At 39.5% G+C, this 25,908-nt stretch overlaps 1 protein-coding gene across 1 annotated transcript in view; it reads right to left on the bottom strand.

Annotated features, from left to right (window-relative positions):
- sdc3 (syndecan 3) overlaps window positions 1–25,666 on the bottom strand; it is a 29,675-nt gene extending 4,009 nt beyond the window's left edge. The window contains exons 1-3 of the mRNA XM_058753951.1: window positions 25,155–25,666; window positions 2,705–2,798; window positions 521–1,215 (exon numbers count right to left, since the gene is read on the bottom strand). Coding sequence (XP_058609934.1) covers window positions 521–1,215; window positions 2,705–2,798; window positions 25,155–25,619 — 1,254 coding nt within the window. The 5' untranslated portion in view covers window positions 25,620–25,666. The remainder of the gene's footprint in view (window positions 1–520; window positions 1,216–2,704; window positions 2,799–25,154) is intronic.
- Window positions 25,667–25,908: the final 242 nt, after the last annotated feature.

Below are 25,908 nucleotides of genomic sequence, written 5' to 3'. Positions count from 1 at the left end.
GCGCACAGTACAGTTTCCGCGCTTGTTTGATTCGCGCCTGGCGCTGAAGTGAAGTGGAACTCGCGTCTGAAATGTCTCCCGTTTGATGCGCTCGTAAAGACGTTCTGCGACTGAATAAATGCACTTCTTGTCAAGAGAATAAGTGACAAACAGCAGTTATGAGTGGGGTGGCCAAATAGGCTCCGCCCCTGCGTTAAATATTTTGAAGGTGTTAAATTTTGACACCACTAATATATACACACACACACACACACACAGGGACATACACACATATCTATATATACACACACACATACATATATATATATACATATATATATATATATATATATATATATATATATATATAGAGAGAGAGAGAGAGAGAGAGAGAGAGAGAGACAGACAGACAGACAGACATTTTTAATATCTTCCACTTATTAAAAATAACTACTGACTTATCTGTATTGGCCAGAGTTTTCATATCGGTGCATCCTTACATGTAATATTATTTATTTTTATGTACTGAGGACTGTCTAACCTGTGTTGTGGTCATCACTGAACGAGTGCTGCTCTCAGTTGGGGTGGCTCTACTGGGGGTAGTGTGTGGTTTCCGGGGTCGTACCGGGGCGGTGCTCGGAGTGGTCAGGGCAGGACGTGGTCTGGTTGGCTTAGCAGTGGTGGACGCAACAGTGGTTGGGATGATCTCAGTGGTTGTGATGTCCTCTGTTGTCGTCTCCGGTGTGCTGGATGCCTCTAACATGATGGTTTCTGCAGTAATGTATAGATCCTCATCCTCCGGGTCACTGGTGGCCACTGTAGTCTCATCCAGAGCGGTGGATGAGTCCACGAACACTAGAGGAACATCAGTCAGCCGGGGGGCAACCGTAGCTTTCGACCTCTCTTGTTCCTCCTCTCCGTCTTGCACTTTATCAGCATCCAACGTTGTCACGATCTCAGATTCCTGTTCTCTGTCCTGTTCCTTCGCCCGTCTCATTTCCTCCTCCTCAAGCTCCTCCCACTTTTTCTCAATCTCCATCTCCAATTTGCTGTCTCTGTCTACATCTTGTCCCAAGCCGCTCTCGTGTTCCACCTCAGGTGGAGGTGGGCTACTTGGCTCGGCGGCGGGGGAGGCTGAGGGGGCGGGGCCAGTGGCCTGTGTGGTAGAAAGTGGAAGGGGCTCTTCTGTGGTGACCACCACACCTGCTGCAGTTGGACTAACGTCCATATCTGGAACTGGAGGCGTAGAGAAACAGCAATGAAAACACGGTGAGATAGGGTGAAGGAGATCAATACTCACAGCCATTTCAGACCGTGTTAATGTGTCATATGATACCTAGCAAAAGCGTCTGCAAGGCTTCAAAGCAAACTTTAGATTGGTCAGCCCAGGAATGTTAACATCCCCATGGCAACACATGAATAAAATATCAATAACCTTGGTAAGAAATACACATGCACACACACTAGAAACAAAGAACAAAGCAAGCGCCACTGCAACACACAAACTCTGCTCATAAAGCACACACACATAGACAGTGGTTCTTTACCTACAGGCATTCTTATGTCCCAAGGGTTGATTTTTATTAAATGAAGGCCACATTAATATTGTCTTAGAAACTTCACCTTTATTTTTTGCTGTTTTATGTTTCAAATGCTTTAGGAATAGATTTTGTTGTTTATCCTTGACCTTGATGCTTAAATTATGAAATAACAATTTGAAAAACTATGATAATCTAAACAGACTAAAATAACCAGAAACTACTTCAATGTTTAGTGAAGATGTTTCATTTATATAATCTAATTTTTACACATACAGTATTATTACAAGTTGTGATGGTAAAGGAATGAAATGTAAATGTTACCCTTTTTACGTTATTTCACATGATCTATATTGTTGGTTTTTCAATCAATTGCAAAAACTATGCAAAAAATCTATTAACTATTATTTTTTTTAAAAACAGAAATTTAAGATATAAAATGGTAGCTATGAAAATTAGCTGTTTACTCCATTACAGTCCATTTAAAATGTCATGTCCACCTCAGATTTGTATTAAACACAATACATCACTTGAGACGTGATGGAAATGACATTGTGGTGGAAATTCAACAAAATGAATTTCAGCAAAATCACAGAAGTCTCTTGTGAGATATTTATGCCCCCTGTTCAATAACATTAGTGTTCAAATTAAATAATGTGTGAAAAGCGTGTTTGAAGAGAGTTTATTTTCTAAACGACCACAGGGCCCAACGTGCTCCAAAGAAACACCCAAGCACTAGCGGATATTGGCCGTCCACACCCAGATTCCAGCTGATTAAGTGATCTTATTTACAGTAATCTGATTACTGAGGATCAGATGATCACTCACAAAGACACACACACACGCAAATATATGAAGAAGCGCTCTTTATTTACAAGAAAAGAAGGGCGTTTTTTACCGTCAGTCTGTGGGCATCAGTTAGCAGTGGCTAAAATAAATGTATGAAGTTGTGGGAGGAATGTGAGACAGAGGGGCTGAGAGAGAGAGAGCAAAGTGAGACAGAGCAAGAGATGAAGAGGGGGATAAGGCGTTGAGTTGTTAGAATTATACCAGCTGGTGAGGGGATTGGAAGCCCGGGCTGGACTTTTAAACAAGGCAGCTGTGACCTCGTAATGAGTGATTCACACTCACACGTCACAAACATGCTAAAGTGACACATACACAAACACATCACATATCAAACTCACAGCCAGAGCCAGATCCAGAGAATAAGTCCTCATCGTCGTAAAATCCATCTCCAGAACTCTCATCATCGCTTGGTCGAGATATGCGACGCTGTGCCTTTAAACAAAGAGAAAAAGTCAGAAACATTTGTGCAAATCTACCAGAAGTGGAATGATTTAAGAGTGCATTGTTTCAAAACCAATATCAGATTCACTGTGTGTGTGAGAAGGGGTCTAACATGGGGAGCCGTTTCATCGAGAGGCCTGTTGCTAGGGGCAACACTTGCCTTTAACCCAATTTCTTAAATAGGGATGAAAATTCAGCAGAAAAAGAGCTCTTGACTGTCCTCAGACCCAATGCGTCACATAAACGAGAAAACTGTGGTCATCAAATACACAAAAACCCTAGTAAAATCAAATTTAAACAGATTAGCAGTTCTCATCAAACATAAAAGTTTAGAGGCTGTTTCTGGCAACAAATGTCCTTTAAAAATATTGAATGCAAGAATAGTCAGCAGCCAATGTGTTCAGAGTGACGCTTTCAAAAACAACATTACGTAACACCTAACCATTGGTGTAAAAGCACTTCTAACCCCCTCTTCTGAATCATTCTTTACTCTTTTGGTCGCTTTCCTTCCCCCCGCTCTCATGATTGGTTGGTCTTCATCCCAGCAACACCCCATAAATACTCAGACCCATAAACCGATCCCATGCCCCCCCAGTAATCCCCCATAAACACACACTGGCCCCAAAATGCTGTCAGTCATCAGCATGCACTTAAGCTTAAGAACATCATACACAAACAGACACAATATTATAACTGTGCCCAGTTCTGTGTCTGGTCTAATTACATATTATGCACATAATGTAGCCTATATTTATGTGACTTCATGTTTTGCACTGTAAGCATGTGTGATTCACTAATATATATATATATATGCTATGAAATGGTTTAAGAAAAAAAAAAAAAGATTCCCATACTGTTTTTTACAGCTCTTTACTAGATTTAATAATTTTGATTTATATGCACATGTATAACAATACACTGCAATAATACAAATAAATACATATTATATAGGCTTATAAATTATTTATAACATTAATCACTAAGATTTTCTTTAATGTTTTTTTTTATGTGTAATGTAAGTCACTTATGCTCAGCATGGCTGCAATACTTTGATCAAAAATAAAATAAATAAATAAAAATGATTAAAATACTGTAAAAATTATTACAGTGTTTTCTATTTCTATATTTTAAAATGTAATTTATTCCTGTGATGGAAAAGCTATATTTTCAGCAGCCATTACTCCAGTCTTCAGTATCACAAGATCCTTCAGAAATCATTCTAATATGTTGATTTGGTGCTCAAGAAATATTTCGGTAACACTTTACAATAAGGTTCATTAGTTAACATTAGTTAACTACATTAGATAACATGAACTAAGATTGAACAATGCTTCTACAGCATTTATTAATCTTAGTTAATGTTAATTTCAGCATTTACTAATGCATTATTAAAATCACAAGTTGTGCTTGTTAACATTAGTTAATGCACTGTGAACTAACATGAATAAACAATGAACTATTTGTATTAACTAACATTAACAAATATGAATAAATACTGTAATATGTGTTGATCATTGTTCGTTCATGTTAGTTAATACATTAACTAATGTTAACAAATGACAGCTTATTGTAAAGTGTTACCAATATTTCTTACTAATATTGTGCTGCTTAATATTTTGTAGAAACTAAGGATTCTTTGATGAAAAGTTAAAAAAGCAGCATTTATTTGAAATCTTAATCTTTTGTAACATTATAAATGTCTTTACTGTCACTTTCGATCAGTGTCTTTCCAGAATAAAAGTATTACTTTCTTTAACATAAAAAACACAAACTGTTTTTATTGAAATATGCAAATAAATTAAGAAACATATATTTCTATTACCACTTTGAGGCAAACAAACAGTTTGAAATGCATCAAGTTTATACCAGAAACGTATCTTTGTCTTAATGCTCTCATATTCAAATATAGTTGTGAGACAAGGAAGGACCTTTAGGGCATTATAATAGCCTGATAAAAAGCACATTTAAATCACCACAATATTCATGATGTATAATGTTATATTACCGGCAAAATCTTTGTGACTATAGTGACTATATCACCCTCTCTAGTGCACACACATGAGCACAAACACATACTAGCAATCTGAAGCAATTCCAGTTATTATTCTAGCCATTTTATCAACTAAACCAGCTCTAAATAGTGCTATGGATTTGTGCTGATCTTTTTTTAAGCACAAAGTGCATGTGAACACCAGGGAATCAGATCCCACTGTGCCTCAATCTGAACTGCTATTAACCACAGGCCATTCACTAAATGCAATCAGGTCTAATGCGATTTCCTCTCCAACCGGTACAACGCTCAGAAATACATGCTGCAGATGCACCGGATCTCCTTTCCAAATCACATATGTCTCTGCAAAACCTGGTGCTCAAGATGCAAGACTAAGCCAGTATGCATATTTGGATAGATTGTGTGTTTGTGGATGTCTGTGTATCCTCCCCTGTAATGGTGGGGTTGGTTTGTGGTATAATTTGGTCTACGATATGATTAAGGGGTAGAATTGGCTCGCACAGCAAGGGTTTCTTCACAAACAGTTTGTGTGTGTGGGTGTATGGGTGTGTGCGTACAGATAGAGAGGGGGTGTGGGTAAAAGCTTTTTAGAGTCAAATGTAAATATAACATCCATCCGTCTGGCGGTACACAATGACGAAAAAAATACACTGTAAGGCTGCACGATTATGAATTATCAGTTTTCGTTGATATTGTAATTATGATTTTTAATTTTGATTACCGTATTGTCCCGAATATAAGACGACCCCACTTTTTCCAGATGTACCTTTTGGAAAAAGGCTTTTTGAAAACCAAATCTTTTTTAAAACACATTTTTTCTTAAATTATTTTCATATTGCATATTTTTCCTATTTTAATTTTTGTTTTGAAAGTATGATAAATACTGGTAAAATGTACCAACAATGACATTGAAAAATATACACTTTTTGATATACCATAAAAACAACAGGTAGCCCACCTGAGTTATATAACATTTAGGCTACCCATCTCATAGTAGCCTACAACAGTAGAAGTGAAATCTTATTGTAGTCTTCAAATCTGGGTCCAATCTTATGTTTTAAAATCACTTACAGAGGAAGTTTGTTCCCATCAGGCTAACATGACAGTCACGATTCGTGCCGTTGTAAGCGTTTCTTTTTCTTTTGTTTTCACTCGGCATCTTTACAACACACATTGCATTACATATTTCATGGCTCACTCGTTTTATGCGTTTTTGGCGCCACCTATTGTTGTGGGTGTATTACTGACATGTCAAAGTCTAGACCCTGAATATAAAACGACCGCGTTTTTTCAGATGCATTTCCAAGAAAAAAAGATCGTCTTATATTCGGGTCAATACGGTAATAGAATTTGCATTATAATGCTTATTTTGTGTGAGGCAATGGGTACGTGTCAATCAAAATTCTCTTAGCAGCATAAAAATGTTTTTTCCAAAATACTACTTTGAATATATTTATTATGGAATACAGTTTTTGAAATTTAAGTAACCGTGGCAGCCGTAAGCACTATTTTGATTATGTATTTGTATAATTGCGCAGCTATATTGCATAGAAATGTATATATACATGTATTGTCCTCTCTTTCTCTGCCAAATTTGATGTTGTTCTTTGCTGGCTTCTTTCCAGAGGAACAGCTGCGAGGATGACTTGAGATAGAGAGAGTGTGTGAAAGAGAGAGAGAGAGAGAGATCACTGTGTAAGTAAAGTTAAGAGGTGAGTTGGTCACTAGGTGATAACCTCATTACCACAGAGTTAGACACACACACAAATATCTGAATGCACATCTACATATGCCAATTAAACACAAATACGAAAAAAAGAAATACATTACAGCACCTCCACCTATAAAACATCTGAGCCTCAAGTTTAAACTTTGTCTCTTGAAATGCATGTTATATACGTGTATGAAGTGGACAGCTGTTTCTGTGGGACAATCCTTAATCCAACCAGCAAGTGATCCCATAATCCCATGGGATTAGGACCATGTCGGATGCCCATATGGGTAAGACGCCGTGTGTCAGTATAAGAGCTCCTCCAAAGCATACAGGTATTAAACATTTATGATGATGCGGTGACAAAACCTAACCCTGGTTTAATCAACGAAGCCAGGCGCACAACCAAATAATTATAAATTTTACAAAACTAAAATACTAAATTTGAAATCAGCAAACCCTCTTTTCTTTAATGTGACCTATTTAACAGTAAGAAAGGATATTAAGAGAGAAACTATTGTAGGGCGGAGCTATATTTAATCGATCTGGAAATAACTGGGTTGTTAAAAGTGACAGGTGTTTGGAGGGGAGGGGTTGAAATAAAAAGGAAAAATAATTGTAAAAAATTATAAATCGATTACATAAAATGTACACAAGAACATGAATAACGCTTTTTAAATTTAAGTTAATAACTATTGTTAAAAATACTATTCTATGTTGTTCTATAGAAATTTGAAATGGAGAGACATAGAAAGAATACATTTAAATTCCAAAAAGAAAATTTTAAATGCAAAAATGATTGTTCGCAATAAAAATGTGTATTAAAGTAAATAAACGCATACAAATTTTAATTCGTGCTCCTTGTAAGAGTCATTTTTTTTACTCCAACATAAAACAGTGGCTTCTGTGTTAGAAGAGAAATTTGAACTTTGTAATAAACGATTTGCTAGATTGGATGAGCAGTTAAGGCAGTTTTGGCTTGGGTTTTCCAAGCATTGTGTGGGGAAAGTGTCTGGAAAGCTTTCTGCTGAGAAGTTGCCATGGAAACACTTTCATGGTATATTATCCGAGTCATGACCGCTCTTCCCACACGACAGCCAGCCTAAAACACCCGGAATCACTGCTGTCTGGGATAACAGGGTAAAAACAGGGTTAACTCACGACAGCATGTGCGTAACATGACCGCTGTCACACGGACTTGTAATAAACTCAAAAGTGCAGATCAAGTGATTCGAGTATGTAGTGTTTGTGAAGTTTAAAGGATGGTATTGTGCATGTATTTGTGTGTCCGTGTGTGTCTGGGTGAATGAACTCTTTCTCTTCGCAAGCAGATGGGGCTTCCTGTGGATCATAACTTCTCTTGTGTTTCTAAGAAACTTTTCAAAGGAGCTAAAAAATGCAGCCAGGGGCTAGGGAATGGCTTGCCTTTGTGAGTATGTGGGTGTGCATGTAAGGGCGAGTGTGTGTGGCCAGTCTTTGTGATTATGAACAGTCCTCCCCCTTTCCCAGAATCCCCTGCTGTTCTCAGTGTATGTGTGTGTTTGAACTTCTGTATGTGCCCGGAGATCCTCATTTCCCATATCTTTGGGGACAATCTCAATTTTGCTGCACAAATAAAAAGGAGGAGAAGGTACATAAGAGCGATGGCAGGTTTTCTAGAATAGCAGTCGCTGAAAGTGCAATAGGAGCAATTCTGGACTATTATGGAGAGTTGTTGCTCAGTAACAGCATACCTGACTTGAGTACAGAAGTGGATGAGAAACACTGTGGAAATTTGGTCCATTGTCAAGTATTTAATAGTGTCTACTGCCACTACAGAATTACTCTTACCAATGAAGAATTGCGCAATTTATGTAACGAGATCATCATTTAGGACACAATATTATAGGCTATCATTTTTATTTTTATTTATTTATTTTTTTACATAAAGTTAAACTTTATGTCCTGCTACAATCAGTTAATGGCTCAACATGTCTTTAAAGGCGAGTAAAATGAACAGATGTTGTTTTGTTCTCAAAAGTAATCATTCAAAAACACAAGGAAGCAATGGAAACGGTCACGTGGACACCTATACTCTAAGAAAAAAGAGGTACAAACTGTCACTGGGGCGGTACTCTTAGGTACAAGAGCTAAAAGGTGCATATTAAAAAGTAAACTGTACCTTATTTACCACTAAATGGTACATAGGCCTATTAGTACTTAAAAAGTAGTCTACGTATTAGTACCTTTAGAAAAGGTACCGCCCAAGTGACTGCTTTGTATCTTTTATTTCTGAGATAAACATTGCATTGTATTCCATGTGTGTAGCCTACAGGTGTGTACAGGGTTGGCAGGCATTCCTCGTCCTCTATCTATGAATTTATAGATGAAGTGAAGCACTGAAGCAGATGGATCTACTATTCAAAAGATTGGGATCTGAAACTTTTTTTCTTTTTCTTTTGAAAAATTATTTTATTCTGCAAGAATGCATTATATTAGGGGTGTGCACAAATAGTCGAATATTCGCTCTGTAATTATTATGGTCTCGTCGTTCTGTAACAAATTTCGATAAGGGGTTAATCTCATCAGCGTCAGTCAGCCCATAAGCCTGCCCTTTAGCACTAGGTGTGTTCGACTAGAAGCAGCGCGGCGCAGATCGATCATAAAGCGCACGGAGTAGTCTGCAGTCTCCGTCTCTCGTGATACTGTAATAAACCGATCGGTCTGCACAGTCGGTTCGCGTCAAGTCGAACTCACGCTAGTTTACAGCAGTTACACTCAGAGATGTGGCGCCGCACATGTGAGGCTGTAGTGTGAATGCTCCCAGCCCCCTTAGATGTAAGGTTATGTTTACACTGGTGAGTTTTTGTTTTAAAATGAAAACCATCTTCAAACTTCAAAGTCTGCGTTTCAAGCCGGCTTTCCACTATCTCCGACAAACAACAAGTATCAGACCGTCATTCATTTCCAATGGAGAGTACTGCGGGACCTGGTGGAGTTCAATCATTATATCATATCCGTTCACGACCAAAAGCGCCTGTTATGTGACCATTCATGCACACTGTAGCATCATGCTACATAAGATAATACATACTATTTATATTCCGCTTTTACTCAAAACTCACTTTAAACCACCATCGAGTGTTTGTAATAACTTCCAATTGCCGTCTAATGTGTTTTGGCCATGTAATGTTGCTGAAATATATTATTACCTATGAGTCAGAACAGTGATCATGGAAGAGAAAACACTGCGGTTCAGAAACGATCTCTGTTCAAACTACACAACCGCAAGTTAAATGACCATTTATACAGGTCCAACCATAGATCTGTATAGGTAGATCCCTATTATTTAGATGGCGGAGGCGTCTACATGCTTGGAGTGGTCGAATGGGGGAATCTACCCATACATATCTATGGGTACAATAATGAGCATGATGTTATTGTTTACAGTCGCCAAGGATATGCAGCCTCGAAAACGCCGGAGTAGTGTAAACGATAGGTGTTACCGCAGCAAATGTTATGCGTTTTAAAATGAAAATGCACTAGTGTAAACCAGGCCTAAGAACAGAAAACACAAAAACTTGATTAATAAAAAAAAAAAAAACATCTTTCTCGTCAAACGTCATTTAAATAAACAAATATTTGAATATGAGCCCAAATGTTCGAATACAATATTTTTGAAAAATGCCCATTCCTGCCCATTTTGTGTGTGTGTATATACACTAAACAAAATTATAAATGCAACACTTTAGTTTTTGCCCCCATTTTTCATGAGCTGAACTCAAAGATCTCAAACTTTTTCTATGTACACAAAAGGCCTATTTCTCTCAAATATTGTTCACAAATCTGTCTAAATCTGTGTTAGTGAGCACTTCTCCTTTGCCGAGATACTCCATCCACCTCACAGGTGTGGCATATCAAGACGCTGATTAGACAGCATGATTATTGCACAGGTGTGCCTTAGGCTGGCCACAATAAAAGGCCACTCTAAAATGTGCAGTTTTATCACACAGCACAATGCCACAGATGTCGCAGGTTTTGAGGGAGCGTGCAATTGGCATGCTGACTGCAGGAATGTCCACCAGAGCTGTTGCCCGTGGATTGAATGTTCATTTCTCTACCATAAGCCATCTCCAAAGGCATTTCAGAGAATTTGGCAGTACATCCAACCAGCCTCACAACCGCAGACCACGTGTAACCACACCAGCCCAGGACCTCCACATCCAGCATCCTCACCTCCAAGATCGTCTGAGACCAGCCACCCAGACAGCTGCTGCAACAATCAGTTTGCATAACCAAAGAATTTCTGCACAAACTGTCAGAAACCGCCTCAGGGAAGCTCATCTGCATGCTCGTCGTCCTCATCGGGGTCTCGACCTGACTGCAGTTCGTCGTCGTAACCGACTTGAGTGGGCAAATGCTCACATTCGATAGCGTCTGGCACTTTGGAGAGGTGTTCTCTTCACGGATGAATCCCAGTTTTCACTGTACAGGGCAGACGGCAGGCAGCGTGTATGGCATCGTGTGGGTGAGCGGTTTGCTGATGTCAACGTTGTGGATCAAGTGGTCCATGGTGGTGAATTTTATTGATGGCATTTTGAATGCACAGAGATACCGTGATGAGATCCTGAGGCCCATTGTTGTGCCACAATTCCTGGAAGCTGAAAACATCCCAGTTCTTGCATGGCCAGCATACTCACCGGACATGTCACCCATTGAGCATGTTTGGGATGCTCTGGATCGGCGTATACGACAGTGTGTTCCAGTTCCTGCCAATATCCAGCCACTTCGGACAGCCATTGAAGAGGAGTGGACCAACATTCCACAGGCCACAATCAACAACCTGATCAACTCTATGTGAAGGAGATGTGTTGCACTGCGTGAGGCAAATGGTGGTCACACCAATGACATACTGACTGGTTTTCAGATGTTGCGTTTATAATTTTGTTCAGTGTGTATATATATATATATATATATATATATACACACACACAGCATACCATGATTTTGCAATGTGGAAAGAGAAAAAAAAAAGAAAGAAGTGGATGTCATTCAAATCCAGTTGTTACACCACCAAAGATTATGTTACATGTCATTTTGTGACATACAGTACAGTAATTGCAGGGAGTAATTGCACAAGTAACTTGAGGTCACAAGTCTTACTTAAGGCCACAGTAATGACAGGGCATCTGTCTGACGCTCCATTTCAGAATCCGTGAGCTTTGGGTTGCCAGCCCACATCATTAACCTATACTCAGCCATCATGTGATGTGCGCGTCTGTGCATGGCATTATAAATGAAAGTCACATTTGCTTCAGAATGAGACTCATCTGACCAGAATTCATCTCAAGGTTATCATCGCCCATTAAAAACATCAGGTTAAAGCAGGAATGCAGTTTCCCGTCACACACTCCTTCCTTTTCCACACCAAAAGATAAAAGTGGAGTGTGTGGAATGCGTGTAGTTAAAGGAGTGCAAATATACAGCAAATGCAATCATGAAAGCAGTGGACTGGTTTTTCTCAACGTTATCTCACTCTTCACATACAGGCCTCCAGACTAAATGGCCCCTGAAACAAAACATTCAAATACCATTTATTGCAACAAAACATTTGTGAATATGTCGGTAATTAGCAAGCCTCACAAAACTAAAGAGAAAAGACTAATGGCCCAAGGATGATAACTATAATGATAACGATAAAGATATGGTTTTAAAAGCATAGTCCACACTACAACCATAATGATAATGGCACAGAGGAACGATAATCATTGAAATCACTTTCAGAACATTTTTTCCAGCTGAAGAATAATAAAAACATCGACAGAGTGTCAGAATCCATCGTGCTTTAAAAATCTTGAGCTTTTCAAGAGACAGATGTCATAACTGTAGCATGCTCTTATTATAAACCGAATGCTCATATAATTATTGTTATAGTTATTCTTAGTGTGAACGGGCCTTAACAATAGGTATCTTTTTAGTTTTAATCAGACTTGACTTAAAATTACTGAGTGGTTCAGTGAGTCGAACTAAAAATGAAACTGATTCATTAAAGGGGTCATACGATGTTGCTAAAAAGAACATTATTTTGTGTATTTGGTGTAATGCAATGTGGTTACGCGGTTCGAGGTTCAAAAAACACATTATTTTCCACATACTGTACATTATTGTTGCTCCTCTATGCTCCGCCTTTCTGAAATGCACCAATTTTTACAAAGCTCATCGTTCTGAGAAGCAAGGTGTGCTCTGAGTGGCCAGCTATATGTCATTGTTGCGTTGTGATTGGCCGAATACCTCAAGCGCGTGACGGAAATGTTACGTCCCTTCCCATGTTGTGATGCTGTGTCCCAGCCTTTTTACAGTCTATGGTCCCGGCGCGACGAGACTAAAACAGTAAAACCCGCTGTAAACGAGGCATTTGTTGCATTCAGTGAGGACATAATTACTGATTATAATTAGTCTTTTTACGCGTTGCGCCGCGCTGCATAAACATAACACCATGTCTGCATTTGTGATCGTAGAAATGCCAAACAAGCACTACTCTACACAGCTCAAAACTCGCGTTTGAATAGTCAGTAGCAAATTCTTTAAATATAGAAATTTACTTACAGGCTGTGAGTCAGAAGCACCAGACTGTCCTTGCGACGTTGGAATTGCTGTTCACAGCCATTCATAGTGTTCACATTGTAGGCTACTCTCTCCCAGGATCAGGAAATAGTCCTCCATAAAATGCGCTGCACACACTCGAATATTTGCATTGTACTGTTCTGGAACAGTTTTGTAAATATAACTTAACCACTGATTTCTAGTTGTGTACTTCATTTGGAAGGCCAAACAAAGTACTTTCGATTTCACAACGAAACACACAGCATCTCCACGACATGGCGGTGGCAACAACAATACTACAGCGAGAATAAAAGTTATGCCTTCTTTCATTGCTTGTACGTTTGGGCAGTGTTATGCAAATCTCCCCACACTGTGACGTAGACATGTGGGGGGCGTGTTTGAATCAGCTGTTTTAGGGGGGTGTGGTCGAGTCTTAACTTTTATAAAGAATATCTCTTTGGGTTTGAGACTTTAGTCTTTGCAACTTTAGGGATCTTATCGATGCACAAACAGCTTGTAACACTCCAAAGAGAAAGGAAAACTTGAAATCACATCATATGACCCCTTTAAAAGGAACTTGCTCATATGATCCTGATTCACCCAAAACTATTTTTTTCTAGTCCGATTCGATTTAAGCAACCATTTTAGCCCCAGACTGGAGCTCTGCTGTAGTGACGTCTCTCTCTCTCTGTAATCTGTTGACTAGGTTGTGTCGGCTATCCCGTTCTGTGTACCATCCCACAAAGCTCTTTAGTGACTGTGTTTTAACTCTCTCTCCTTCTCGGTCTGTGTGTCAGTTTGCTCTACCTCCAGCAGGTGATTCTGCTGTAATCTTTCATCCCTACACTTGTGGATTAGCAGCAGTGTAATCTGCTTTCCAGCACATCTGCCCAAGCGGACGCGTATCTCACTTAACTCATATCGATCAATATCACTTTCCATGCACAACATGATAAGTGAGGAGATTAGCAGGAAGGAATGGAGAGAAAAATAGATTGACTGAGGCAGCTGATTCCGGCCTTCTCCATCCGTCTCCCTCTCTCGCTTTCACACTCCACCTGCTTTTGCAAATGCATGAAATAACAGGCAGGAATTTAACACGTTTGCAGCGTGTCTTCATTGACAATTTAACATGCATCCATTTGTTCCCACTGGAAAGTTTATCTGGGGTTATACTGAAAATCACTGCGCGGGAAACACTGTTTGACAGTCACATTCCTCCAAACACAGCTGCTCTTATTACTGACATGTCAAAGTATAATCATACCTTGGGTAATTGCAATTACTCATAAATAGCGATGATATGCTGAGAGCCTGTGACATCCATTTATTCATATAAATTAGATGCAGACACTGCATGAGCATTTATGTGACAATATACTGCATAAACTAGATATACTGATAAATCTGCCATTGTGACGCTTTTTAAAGATTATCTACACTACCTTTTTTTGTTTAACAGAAATTAATACTTTATTTATAAAGGATGCATTAAATTGCTCTAAAGTGATAGTAAAGATATTTATGTTATACAAGATTTGTTATGAATGAAAACTGTTCTTTTGAACATTCTATTCATAATAGAATCTTGAAAAGAAATTCAAAAATCAGTTTCAAGAAAATATTAAGCAGCACAACGGTTTACAACTTTGATAATAATAAAGGTTTCTTGAGCAGCAAATCAGCATATTTTAATGATTTCTGAAGAATCATGTGACTCTGAAGCCTGGAGTAACGGCTGCTGGAAATACAGCTTTGCCATCTAAATTACATTTTTAAATATAATAAACTATGAAAGCGTTATTGTAAATATTTCACAAGTTTACTGTTTTTATTATCAAATAAATGCAGCTTTGGTAAGCACGAGAGACATTATGCAGAAACATAAAACCAAAATCTTACCGACTCTAAAGTCAACAAAAAAGTGGATGTGTGTCAATATCAGATCTGTGCATAATGTGGTTTCATGTAAATGTCTACATCTGCCACTGTGCCGTCTCTAGACATTTATGTTATGGTTCCTGTTTCTGTTCCTGTAACACTATTCCTGGCTGGATCAGTTCAGTGGTTTTAATAAGCCCTCTACAATCAAATATGAACACAATTTAACCCTAAAAACAAACTGTACACTACATTTTAATTACAGGCTTCCTTCTTTTTTGCTGTGGCATTGGAAGTTTTTAATGTTATATTGCTGGCCAGCGCTTTGGTCATTTTAACTGTGCTCTATGAATGAGCTTTACTGACACATTTATTCTACTGACAGTAAAGCTGTGACAGCCAGAGGACCTTCGTTTAGCTTCAGTCATAGTGATATCAGCTGTACTATCATTCAGTGTTTGTGGCAATGACAGCGTAGCACTGATCTTGGCCTAAGCCCTTGACTTGGAGGCCAAACGATGGGGGAGGTGCGAGTGTGAGCCTTGACATCACGTTTGAGTCAGAATCCATCAACTCCATTATATCTGTAGTGAACCTGACATCCAGCAGATTGTTGATGATTCAGGCTGTGGCCTTCTACTATCAGACCACTGAGACAAGATCAGCCATTAATCGGGCTGTTGACCCAAAACTAAAAATTCTCATTTTGTCTGAACAAATTGTAAAAATGTAAGCATAAGCATGGATTAATCGTGCACAATATTATCAATAACATACATTTAGAAAACAGCGTGAATTGTCATTAGTGACTTGCAAAATTGAAGCAATGTACCTTAAATTAATAATGAAAATTACATTCTTTGCATTGAATGGGAAAAAAAGACGTATGTCAATCTACCTTTACACGCATAATGATGACGGGCATACAATATTAATTTAATTTCAAAAAGAAGAAAAACAGTTTAAAATGTTTCTTTTTATATCTCCGCCGTTCATTTGTGTAATATCACAGTTCTTGTGCAGAACTGAAAGATCTGTTATTTACAGGGTCTCTCTCTTAGTCATTCTCCACACTTGACAGAAGTCTGCATTTCATCAGCTGTGTGTGTGTGTGTGTGTGTGTGTGTGTGTGTGTGTGCCAGATCCCCCTTATCAAATACTCAGAGTCTGGCTGAGCAGCGCAGAATTACTTCAGCCAACGTTCTGACATTTCATCACATTTTTTAAAACAACTTCACAATCATGTCAGTGGTACAGATTATTATGCTTGTTTTTGTCAAAATCTGATGGATAAATACAAAGTATAGCATTCTCTCTCCCATCACAAAAACAACCTTCACTGGTTGTTCAATAAAGTGTGCAATAATGCTGTGCATTACATCATCTTGTACTGCAGTATGCATTGAGAAGTCATTGCGCATCTTTTGACTAAAGATTGGTACTGAAATTAATATTCTTTGTATGCAGGCCACGGTCACAGCTAATGGAAATTGAAGGGCTAGGGCCTATATGTTTAAAAGAATCTTGTTTCATACAAATAGCCAAAGAAAAAAAAAAAAGTTTTGGTGATTTTAATGTTACAAATAAAACGCTAAATGAATGAAAAACTCGAATAATTATTAACTGGGCAGGACAAAATTTTTTGTATGCTTTGCTACAATAATAGTCTAAATAATGTCCGTAGTTTTTCAATCAAGATGAAACACTTTTCAGCTGCTGGAATACATCTTCTAGTAAAGACTTTATCAGAGTAACAAGCCTGAATTTAGATTTGACGAGCCTCTCAACTGCAGCTACTGTTAGGAAGATGTTCTGGTTATTGAGTTAGAAAGACGGTGTGTTAATTTGCACATCAATGTGCACAAAGCTTTCAGCTCCGTCACTCAAACGACTCTTTGAGCTTCAAAAACGGGCAACTGTTGAGTGATTAAACTTCAGTAGAGGTTATACTGAAGGTGAGGATGACCTTTTGTGCAGATGTTTGCGCATGCAGGCTGAGAAACAAAGAAAATGCAAATGGATTAAACGGTGCACAGTGTTAAATCCTCAAAGATGTGCACAGACAGTTTACTTTATACGTGTGCTTTCACACACATTTTTGTCTTTTGGCTGCAGGCTCATTTTTTTCTTTGGCTCTTATCTGGGAGTTTTTACTTGGTATAAATAAATCCCTAAAATAAAGTGTGTGTGAATAATAAATATTTTAAAACTATTATCTCAATGTTTGGCGTCAGTTCGGCTATGCAGAGTCATATTATATAACATAAATCCACTGGAACTAAAACCCCCTAAAGAATCATTCATTCAGACTGACTTTGATGATATGGATAAATACTTCAAAGCAGAATTTTGAACTATTTAAATGAGCTAAATTGCAAGAGTCACTAATACAGTTTTATATGTGTATATCTGCAGTTCACACTCCATTTTGTGTTATCCACCATTGGGACCGACTACTAAATAATGTAAAGTCCCTCTTGCCAGGAAATCCCTTCAGAAATACCACACACATATAGGTTAGGTTCACACAGCAGCATAATACAGTTATCAGTCCCGTTTTGAAGCTAAATATGGTTCAGTTCACACATGCACTACTACTTAAAGGTTGGCCAGTAAACTTTTTGAATGTCTTTCATGCTCACCAATCGTTTATTTGATCAAAAATACAGTTATTACATTTCAAAACAACTGTTATCTGTTAGAATATATTTAAAATTAATTTATTCCTGTAATGTCATTACTCCAGTCTTCAGAAATCATTCTAATATGCTGATTTGGTGCTCAAAAACATTATAAATGTCAGCAATATCAGCATTTATTTGAAACCGAAAACATTTGTAACATTATAAATGTCTTTACTGTCACTTTTGATCAATTTATTCCATCCTTACTGAATAAAAACTGCATTTCCCCCCCAAATTGTACTGCCCCCACAGTTTTAAGCATTCGGCTTTAAATTTTCAGGACTCATTTGTCTTGTGTACGCTTTGCATTTTTTCACGGTAACTCATAGAGATGCAAACATAAGCTGCGCGCTTTCAGAAAGTTTTAAATCCCGTCACTGTCTTTCCAACCAAGCCTCTCTCATCAGTTTTGTGGTCTGGACGCGACACAAATCCTGTGCTCTACACTGTTTTTTTTTTTCTTCCAAAAAGAATTTGAAGCTTCTGTCGGTTAATTAAAATTTAACAGATGAGGTCATGCCTTCACTGGACTCATTTATTAACTGACGTCATTTTCACTGTGATAACACTTTCTGGAGTGATGGTCTTATAGCCATACACATCATATTCTCTTTGCTCGCAAATCTTGTGTGCAGCTACAGATAATGTTGTCAGTTGAATGGTAAAACGCTTGCGATGTTCCTCATCCATAAACCGCTTTGGATTAAAAGCATCTGCTAACTGCCTAAATGTAAATGTATATGTAAACAAATGCTACATTTTTTCACAAAGGCATCTCATTAAATGCATGAATGCGTGCTCTCAAATGAATGAAAGCACTTACTTTAATGCGGTTCATCATTTGTCTTTATAATAAACGCAAATCTTGTTGATTAATGGCCTGCACATCGCATCTGACACGCTCCACCAGCGTTATCTAAATATTCCTCGTTCCCAATTAACTCCGGGGCTGTTTTTAACATTGTATAGATGCTCGTCTGGCGCTCACCTCACCCCACCCTGCTACTGGAAAGTTAACGACATTCCAGAAGTCCCTGAAGCACAAGGCCACACCCCCATTCTCTCGTTAACCCAATTATCCTCGTGGATCTCCACGGAAACGCGTCACTACCCCAACCCCTTCCCCAAGCAAGAGGCCATGAGAACATCTGCAGAACAAACAAACAGACAGGGAAGGAGGAGTAGGAGGAAAAGGAAGGACACATGCGCATAAACACATTTTCTCCGGGCAAGGGCTGTCCTGTTTGGCTACAATAGCTTTATTCATATTTATAGAGCGGCTTGGTGAGGGATCTTAAAACTCATTGTGGTTTTGGAACGCCTCCTACCAATGCTCTCTAATTTAGGCTCTTATTATAGCATGGCGCATGCAAGCACACAGAAATTTGGGACAGAAAAGCACTCGTCATTTTTGAACGGGAAAGACATTCAATCACGCTGCGGCTTTTTCTGAGATACCGATCACAACTGCCATTTACACATCTAAAACCACACCCGTAAAAAAACATTACACTCCAGCCCGTTATAAACGCACCAATGCCCACACATCCGACTGTAAAATATAGTTTACGTGTCCCTTTCCTCCTAGCCAGTCTCTCTCTCTCTCTCAGGTATGGAGTGATTTCCCCTCCCCCATCAGACTGCCGGAGCCGCATCTTAATTAGCAAGGGAGACCAAGAGAGAGAGACAGAATGAAAAAGAGCAAGCAGGGAAAGAGAAAAGGGTGAATGACAGAATGAGAAAGGAGAGACCAGAGATACGGCAATGACGGAGATGTGCTCTGCCGTTGTCATGGTGACACTGTGGAGAACAGGTAGAGGAACACAGTCTCCTGGGAAAGAGCAACGAGCCCTGATAGTCCCCACCTTTCTCCCTCCCGCTTTCTGTTTCCACCTCTCTCAGCAATCCATCCCTCTCTCTTTTCTCTTTGCGTGGCTATACGAGCTCTGGTCCTAAAATGGGTTTCTACAGTACAGCGTCATAGCTTGTAATATTCAAATACAGCATGTTCTTCCTACAGGTCAAGATGTGAAAGGAATATTCCAGGTTCGATATGGGTGAACGACAGAATGACAACCAATCATTGCTGGCATAATGTTGATTACCACAAAAAATTATTTTGACTCATCCCTATTTTTCTTTTAAAAAAAGCTGAAATCTTTACACTCTATATATGGTTTATGGGGAATTTCCATAGGTGTTATGTTTACGTTGCAATACCCATGTCATTATACACATTTCTATCCTTGTATATAGAGTGTGTGTGTGTGTGTGTGTGTGTGTGTGTGTGTGTGTGTGTATGTATGTATGTATGTATATATTTTTTTTTTCACTCGTTCTCTAAGGTTTAGGCAATTGTATGTAGTTTGTGTGGTTACTATTTCATGTATGCCGCATATAGCAAAACTGACTTTAAAACTGAATAAGTTTAAAAAGCAGGAATTAAAGTTATAGTGATGCTCTTTCAAGGAAAGTAAATGGGGATCATTTTTTGGAGGATTTAAAAGCAGAAACGTGAAGCTTATCATTTTACAACTGTAAAACTTGTGTATTATTCGAGCTGTAAAGCTGAAAAGTTTGTTGAGCTGTAAGTCATTTATATGGTCATTTTAAGGTTTTAGGTTTTATATCCAGTAAAACCGAATATAATTTTACACAAAAGAGGTTAGGAAGGAATTTTCTCCACACTAAAATTATATTAACAGTCATGTTGTTTACGCACTGTGGCTTTACTGTTTTTTCAGCTTACGGATCAGCGCTATTCACTTCCTTTGAGAGCATCTCACTGCAACAGATTTCTGCTTTTTTCAAAGAAAATAAAGACAAGACAAAATTATTATTTGTGGTAATCAACACGTCACAAAAACCTCAATTACATTCCTTCAGATGAATCCACAATTGGCTTTTTTCCCCCAACTGAATGAATGAACGACACTCTCGCATGGCAATGATTTGACCCAGATTTCACCTACCCGCATCCATCATCTTCAGGTTATCGGGCAGGAGGCGGCTGATGGATGTGAGGAGGTCAAAGGGAGGTGAGCGTGATGTGGCTCATTTAGTTTATGTGAAGCAGGTGGGCTGATAAGGTGAACCTCCTCGGCTGACACCTTTAAATTAAACGCTTTCACACCAGAACACAGTGCCATTTGGTGGATCCGATAATGTTTTTTTTTTTCTTTAGTGACACCAAGTGTCAGCTGGAAGCCTTGGGAAATGCGCTTATTATGTCAACATGGAATTACCACAGTGTTTGTTGCAAGACTGTGGCTAGGACTGAGATTTGCTTAGAGAAATTTAGAGCGGTCAGATGTTAAACATTTGGACTTGCTTTAAATAGAAGTGTCTGAGAATATCCTTTGCAAAAAGAGGAACAAATTCAGCATTCAAATGTTAATGCAGAACTTGTTATACAGAACTGACAAGCTTTATTAGATGCTTCTTATGTAGGAAAAAAGCAACATATGAGGCTGTTCACATAGATTACGTTTTTGCATTTAAAACTGGGAAATGTAGGGCAGTGGATTGAAGAAAAACACGAGGCCTAGAGACGCGTTTATTAAAAGTCAAATTACTTCAAACTTGAGTGGCGCATTTTTAAAACACTGTGTCATGCGTGTCCAGACATGAGACATGGAACACCACAGTCAAACACGTCTGCCTAGTGCATGTATGTTTATGTAGCATGATAAAAGCAGAATGGAACTGAAAAACGAGTTCTGTGGGATTTGCACCTGAAACTTTAAAAATATCACAATTGACGCAAACAACATTTACATGCCAGCTACATTGGGGTTTGGGATTTCAGAGCATGCTAACAATGTAGAAGCCAACTGTAGTCTGATTAACATGTTTACATGCTTGACAGTACTGAGCTAAAATCACATTATTAGACTTAACAGACCTAGAAACCTTTATTGGAGAAATTTGACTCATACTAAAGTATTTAAGTGACACTTTAAAAGTGTTCAAGTGCTTTATTACCAACAGAAATTGAACGTTTATGTAAACATTTACTACTGAGATTAAATGAGGACTCTTCTCCATCACATTTGTCCCTTGAGAAAAAAAAAACAATCTGTGTGTAAGATCTGTGTGTCACACTGTGCTCAGATTTCCAAGAAACCAAAAGTGTGAATAGATGTCAAAAATTTCTTGTTAAATTCTCCCAAATCCAAACGATCTCTGTTGTGCAACTGGATTTTAGTTGGGTGTGCCACAACTACTAACTGTTTTTGCTGAAATCCCTCCCTCTTATGTTGAAGGTCAGAGGCCCGGCCCAACGACCACCTCTGATCATTTCAAACGGGATGGAAGTTGACTTTCAGACTGTAGGGTCATTATCTCAGCAGGGTTCTGGGTCGCCGGGGCTGTTAACACCCACCTGCCGAGAGACGCGGCCGTATGCACTGGCACTCAGATTATTCAGCAACTTGAAACCAACTAGATGCTGGCTTTATTGTATGCCAATTATTGTGTCAGTTTTATTAATTTTTAAACTCCTGAGAAATTCCAATGTTCCTAATTTGCATGACTTTCTTCTATGGATCACAAAAGGAGATATTTTGAAAATTGTCTTAATATTTTTTGTCCATACAATGAAAGTCAGTGGGGTCTAATGTTGTTTTGGACTCTTTTGGCTTGCATTGTATAGACAAAAACAGCTGAAATATTCTTCCAAACATCTTCCTTTCTGTTCGACAGCAGAAAATCATACATCTTTGGAACGACATGAGGGTGATTAAATGATGACCGAATTTTCATTTTCACAATGTTGCATAAACCAAACACTCTGGCTCCAATCCCATATTGGTTTATTCTCCCAAGCAATGCTAATCCTCCTCACAGGCCTTTGAGGGAGGCATGTCCCAATCAAAACTTTAAAACACCGTCTAGCTCTTGTGAGTCTGAAAGCGAGACCTTTAAACAGCTGAGTGAGAAAGTCAGCAGCAGAAACTTCCTGTGTCAAATTGCTTCACACATTCCTCTCCACTCATTTTCTCTCATTCTCTCCCTCATTCCCTCCTCCTCATCTCCCTCCCTCTCTATGGTTGTCTTTGTCATCTACCGCACAAAACACTGATTCAGTGCTGAACCCAGGAGTCCAACATGATCCTTTAAAACGCACAGCTCTCAGGAGCGGATGTGTGTCCATTAGCTCAATTCCCAGATCTAAATTAAACTCCATCTCTGGCACACAAAGCCAGAAAGGATATGACACCACTGACCTGATCCACATGAGACTTCCGTTTGAAGTGACCACAACAACTCGACCGATCACGCACTATACTACTGTCGATTCATTTTGAGTGGGCAAGATGGGTATGAAATAAACACACGCCACCAGCTAAATTTGGGTATTTTTGCACAGTAGCATGTAAAGTCACTCATCAGCCAGCCCACTGTGACTTGTGACTTCTTGTCAAATGTCAAACTGAGAAAAGCAGTTGCTTAGATGCAAAGACACACTTGAAAAGCCACATTTTAGTTTCTCTTCATAAATAGACAAAAGCTATGCGCAAAATGACCATTTCAGGAGGTGCTCTGAGTAAACTTTGCTTCAAATCTACACTGTGATTCGCTTAAAGTGAACAAAAACAATGCAGGTTCACTTGTTTGTTGCTAACTTAAGGACTCTGTATAACCTGGGGGCTGTTTCATAAAACAAGTTTACCAAAGAAAAGCCTGGCTAATTTCAGTTAGTCTGATTTATTTTGAATCAAATCAACTGACAATAAGTCAGACTAACTGAAATAAACCTGGCTTATTTGGTAAACTTGTTTTATGAAACAGGCCCCTGGGTTTTCCAAAAAAAAAATAAAAAAGGAAAGTCAGCTGAAACTTAAAGTGAAGTGGACCAAATGAGATCTAAGTTCAAGTTTCAAGGTCACGAGGGCAAAGAATGTAATTTTAGCCCATTTAAAAATCTTTGCTTTATGGTGGGTTGTCTTTTATACCTTGATTGGAAAAATAAAAATGCCTGTAAAACTGAGCGTTCATAAACTACTGTGGGCAAAAAAACAAAAGTTTATTTCAGGCAACCATTTAACAATTATGGTCGACTATAAGAAAACATCTACTCCTCAGCTACCTCAGTGCAACTTTCTCCTAATGTATATAAAGTCAAAAACTTTAAATCAAAAGTTTTGTCTTTCTAATTTGATTATTAAAGCCAGTCAATGCACGGTCTTTGTCACTTCTTCTTGCTTCAAATCAAAGTTTGTAATGTTGTAATTCACCTTGTAGCTAGTTGGTTTAGTTAATGGCTTAAACAGACCTTTTTAAAATATCACATAGGAAAAATAGTTCTGGAATCAAGCCACCGAAAAAGTGGACGGGCACCGTAGCATTCTGTAGTGTTTGCGACCACCAGTATTTTATCATTGCCAGTCACTTGTTACAATGAAGGGCTTTGGATTCAACACAAGTGCTCAGTAATAAAATATCGTAGCATCCGTAGTAAATACTGAACTGAAAGCTCTGGTCTAATTTTCTTAAAGGATTTCATCATAATGCATTTACTCGCGCGCACAGCTCAAAGGTAAACACACCCGTCTCGAGGTGGATCCTGTGGTCCACTTTTTTTTAATTCTCAAAAGCACATCATATAAGCGACGTGAACGTAAGACATAACAAAAAACGTGAATGAATTCGATCCCCTTCTGAATCTGGGTTCCGCTCTCGCGCCGCGAAGGCCAATGACGTCATCCCCCCGCAGCCTTCAGCCCCTCCACACCCCGCTCACCCCACCTCCGGCCATCTCTGACCAAAATCACCCGCCGATCGGCGACAGCCAACACCTCCGCCTATCACCCGCTACAACCCATTATAATGCAGCCCTGCTGTAATTACCGACCACGTCTGGAACCCACCGACCACTCCTGACCACAAAGAGAACGATGCGTGTGGAGGGACCACCGACAGGCAAACATGAGGGACAAAGGGCTTGCAATTAAACCCTAATTAGATGCGACGCGTTAATTATAGTTTATCCGGACACGAGCGCGCACACACTCACGCACCCAAGCTTCTTCACGCCAGCGTAATCAGACAAGCGACTAACGGTGCGTCCCTGACCCACAACACCAACACACACCCACCAACCCACCCACATCCACCCCAAAATGGCCAAACAAGGCAAAGGTGCCCAGGAGAAATCCGCACCGCTGTGGCTGGCTCGTAGTAGGTCCCAGCTCAGAGCTTTCTCCAGCCCACTCGCATCGCTCCCCAGGCCGCCAGAGACGCGCTGTCTGCGGTCAGCCGAGAGAATGTGGGTCGCGTCCAAGATTTACAACCGAGCAGCACACGGCTACCGTCGCCTAAATAATGACCTTACAATTCACACTCTCTCATAAAGATTACCGCAAGCATACACGAACATAATCCCTTATGTGAACGTTGGGCATGTTGTGAGCGCGTGTGACCGGCGGTAAGTCGCCCTCTCGTAACAATAGATCACAATAGAGTGTCATTCTCACCAGTACAGTCTGCGCCAGCAGCAGCAGCAGCGCCAGCGCCATCCAGCACGGGAGCTTCATGGTGCTCCGAACGCAGCAAAACACGGGGCTCCCGCTCTCGTCTCCGCGCTCCTCTTCAAGGGTAGGAGTAAACCTTTCGCTCAGTTTTCGGTATCCAACTTCAGGGCAGGCGCTTTCGTCGGCACATCCGTCTCGCGTCGGCACGGTCAAATCCCGCAAGACCGAGGAGGAGCAGCTCGTGTGATTTCCTCCCCTTTGATCTGACTGGAGTGGCTGAGACCTGATGGATATGGAAGCAGGGAAGACCAGAACTCCTCTCTCTCTCTTTCTCTTCTCTACGCTATGGCGTGTGTGAGAGGAGGACGGGCATTGGGTGGATTTTCCTCGTGCGGTTGAGGATGCCCCCTGCAGCCCAAGCATCGTCAAGCATCGACGTCTTCCCTGCCTCTCCCTTCTCCTCCCCATCAGAGCCTCCCGAGACCCTCAACATTTTGTCTGTAGTAGTGGACATGTGTTTTTGATAATACCGCTTACATAATTTCATGCTACTGTTTTAACTCCTAGTGAATATAATGTCACCTTTAATGTCCTTTATAATGTTTTTTTGGGTGGTGTTTCAATATGTACATAACATTAAAGGTCTTCTAATGGTGTTTGGTGCATAAGGAACAAGTTCTAGTTTGGTTGTCTGACATTTGATTGAACGAGTATGGGTGAGATACCTTAAGACTACTACATTATTCATGACATATCT

This window comes from Onychostoma macrolepis, chromosome 19, assembly GCF_012432095.1.
Source record: "Onychostoma macrolepis isolate SWU-2019 chromosome 19, ASM1243209v1, whole genome shotgun sequence".
Lineage (NCBI taxonomy): Eukaryota > Metazoa > Chordata > Actinopteri > Cypriniformes > Cyprinidae > Onychostoma > Onychostoma macrolepis.
The sequence above is the reverse complement of the archived record's forward strand: the minus strand, read 5'-3'. Positions and strand labels throughout refer to the sequence as shown.